We start from the raw sequence: 3543 nt of genomic DNA, 5'->3' as shown, positions 1-3543 counted from the left end.
TGTAAATAAAGAAAATATCTAAAAGAAAGAAAGAAAGAAAGAAAGAAAGAAAGAAAGAAAGAAAGAAAGAAAGAAAGAAAGAAAGATAGATAGATATAGAAGTAAATTAATACTATTTAGTATGGAATATTTCATTGCTAAACCATGGTAGTTATGGGGGTCCTATATAACTGGATGATTATACAAATCATTTAACACACTATTAGTTATATGATTTTATATCAATACACTTAAGTGTATGCTTTCCTTTAATGGATATATAAACTTTACCCAGTACAAGTATATGCATTGACTATAGGCTTTAAAGTATAGAAAAGAATGTGGTATAAATGTTTACAGACAATGAAAATCATGGAGGAGGGTTCTTTTTATTCATTCAGCTTTGACAGAAATGAGTTTTAAATGATTTTAACTTTTTATTTTTTATTAATTTTAAGGAAAAGACCATTTCAGGCATGAAGAATATCATTGCTGAGATGGAACAGGCATCAAGGTAAATCATTCAAAAATATTGGAGTGCTTACTGGAGTCACAATATGATTTATGTATAATACGAGAAGACCGAAAGGCAGGAGGCTCTGTTATGTATCAGGTAGTAGGTCAACAGAGGCTTAGTTTGTCTCGGAGAGGAAAGGACAGGGCAGTGTGCACCAGGTGACATAAGGGGGAAGTGCTTCCAAAGCAGATATAGTAGCAAAGATTCACAGTTCCCTCAAGTATAAGGGAAGTGAAGGGGACTGGAGTGATGGCTTAGTTGTAGGAGCATGTTCTGCTCTTGCAGAGGATGGTGGCCCAGATAATCCCACACACGTCTGCCCAGCAGCAGGCATGCATGTGCTACATATACACACATACAGGCAGAGCACGCATACACGGGAAATTAAATAAATCTTTGGGTAAAAAGAAGTGACAAAAGGAGAAGCCACACATGCAGAGAGGCCTGTGCACTACACAGGTGAGTTTGATTTTCATCCTTTGGGAGTAAAGACTATTAGAGATTTTAAAGTTTTAAGATAAATTTTTATTGAACTATCCAGGAAGAATTGGTATTAAATCAGGCTTTAGAAGAGATAAGAACGATAGAAGGAATGAATTGTTTGTGATGAGAGACTTCAGGGAAATGTCGGGCTTCCGGGTCCCCTCTGCACAATACAGGCTGTGTGTTCAGAGAAAGGTGAGTTGAAGAGCCTCTGAGAACTTGTAGTAGAGGTGTCCAGGAAGCATGAACCTGCAGGGTTATCATGGAGCTCGCCATGGAGACAATGATTCTGTGGGTTCTATGGAGCTGAGAACTATGTCAGGCACTGGAGGAACAGAATCTAATAGAGGCTGAGTATCCTATCAGTAGTTGTCTGCATACTGAAGGCTCAGCTCCGTAGCTGCCCAGTCCATAAAGCTCGATACCTCAGCAGCCTGAAACCAGTGTTGGGGGACCTAGAGCTCCTTGGAGAGCTGATGCTGTTCTGTCCACATTGGAGGACTGAGAAGTTGGAGTCTTGGCAGCAGGAACAGCTATAGCTGCACACATTCAGTAAGAAGGGCCAGGGCTGACAACAGCTTTTTCCTGGAAGAGCCATTTAAAGAGTGCTGTCCACTTTGAGGATGGACCTTCCCCAGTGTGTTATGCTTCTCCAAAAACACCATCACAGACATTCCTAGAGATGTTTCCTAGGGTCTTCAAGTGTCATCAAGTAGATAAGACCACCTGTCACAACTCTACCTCTTACCAAGTTGACACACAATTTCATCTAATGTCTTTCTTAATTTTGTAAAAGAAGACTGTAACAAGGTCATAAGTCTAAGTGATGTGACATACCTATCCCATGTCCAACTGAAAATGCACTAATTCTTCCTCCATAAAAATGGCAAAGTCCCTTGAGGAATGGTTACATTTTTTTTGATAATTCATGAATTAAGTTGGATAATATAGATATAATGGCACGTAAGTTCTGAAACTAAATTAACATATCACATGCTAAAGCTTTAATCCAGGAAAGAAAATCACAGAGATATGCTTAATAAGTATGTGTGCACATGCATACATGCACACATACACACACAAAAGGAGGCATGAGATAATTAAAATTCTGGTTTCTATAACTAGTCATATGGCTGTAACTGATAATGTACATCTCCATCTCCTCTGCCTTCAAACCCTGTCTCAGTAAATCTAGGTTCTTTATATAGGGCTGACCCACACCCTCACTCCTGAAGGGTCAGGGCTTTATTCATCCTACCTAGGTTGATTTCCCATTGACCTTAATCAAAGGGCATTATAACACTAAGAGATGCCCTAAAAGATCTACATTTCAGACGTGTTGTTATTTTCCTTCACTGTGGAGTACTAGTCAATCTGCCCCTGGTAGTCTGAATCAATCCTAATACTTTAATTCCTTTCTTAGCGTGCTGACTCAATAACCCAAAGTGGCCAGGAGGGTACCTTAGCTTTCAGATCAGTGCAATGGTTCTTATACCTCCTGATTGAAACACTCTCCAGTCTCTAGACCCAAAGCTTGTAGGGCACCAGAAAATAATGTTGTGGGAATAGGAAGTAAACATTCTAGTGGGCCACATGGGATGATGGTGAGGGGTACAATTTTTATTTCCACTTCTCAATTCTTGGACCATGAGTCCTGGCTAGAGGGAAATAGTACTGAATGTTGGACATTGATTCAGAACATATACAACCTTCTGGGAAACACTGTCCTAGCCTCTGGGCTATTAACACATATTAGGTGCTTTAACTCAATCTTTAAAAGGTAATTGCAGCCAGACATCTTTTGCAATAGGACAAAGTATTGATCTTTCCCTGATGTAAATAATCCAACATAGAAATAGCCAGTATTAGGTTCACCAAACTCATTAAAGAAATGTATGCTATTTCTTTACCCTACTTCTAGCCCCCAACCCTTTATTAGGCAGGGTTCTTTAGAGGAACACAACCAATAGAATGCATATATGTATAGTAAAGAGGAATTGCCTCCTATGCTAGGAGCTAGGTATTCCAACAGTGGTGGTCCAGAAGGGCATAGAACTTGGTAGCTACTCACTGGAGGAAACTGGATGCCTCTGCTGTTCCTGGTTGGCACTGGAGGTCTGGAGCTCCCTGTCCTGCCAGTGATGCTCAGATTGTATTGGTAGGAGGGTCAAAGAAACAAGTGGTAGCAGAGGAGCGAGGCAGTAGGTGTGAGTGCACACTCAGGAGGGAGACCAGCAGTGTGCTGCACTGACTTCCTTTCATCTGACACTGCTTCTCCTTGGAAAGCCAGCTGGAAGGTATTGCCCACTTTGAGAGTGGGTCCTCCCCCATCACTTAGTTCTCTCTGGAGTCACTCTCAGACACAGGAGGACGTGTCTCCTATATTTTAAATCCCTGTTGAGTTAAGAATTAAAACTCTTTCTGGAGCTGTGGCCATGACAGGGATCACTCTGAAAAGTAGGACTAGAAGGAGAAGAACTGGGCTCTGAAAACCAACTTTTTTGTTTGTTTGTTTGTTTTCGAGACAGGGTTTCTCTGTGTAGCCCTGGCTGTCCTGGAACTCA

General features: G+C 40.9%; 1 protein-coding gene across 1 annotated transcript in view; it reads left to right on the top strand.

The window, feature by feature from the left end:
• Tsga10 (testis specific 10) overlaps positions 1 to 3543 on the top strand; it is a 90603-nt gene that overhangs the window by 51027 nt on the left and 36033 nt on the right. Inside the window, exon 12 of the mRNA XM_021197678.2 lies at positions 438 to 493. Within this exon, the coding sequence (XP_021053337.1) occupies positions 438 to 493 (56 nt within the window). The remainder of the gene's footprint in view (positions 1 to 437; positions 494 to 3543) is intronic.

This window comes from Mus pahari, chromosome 5 (assembly GCF_900095145.1).
Source record: "Mus pahari chromosome 5, PAHARI_EIJ_v1.1, whole genome shotgun sequence".
Lineage (NCBI taxonomy): Eukaryota > Metazoa > Chordata > Mammalia > Rodentia > Muridae > Mus > Mus pahari.
The sequence above is the reverse complement of the archived record's forward strand: the minus strand, read 5'-3'. Positions and strand labels throughout refer to the sequence as shown.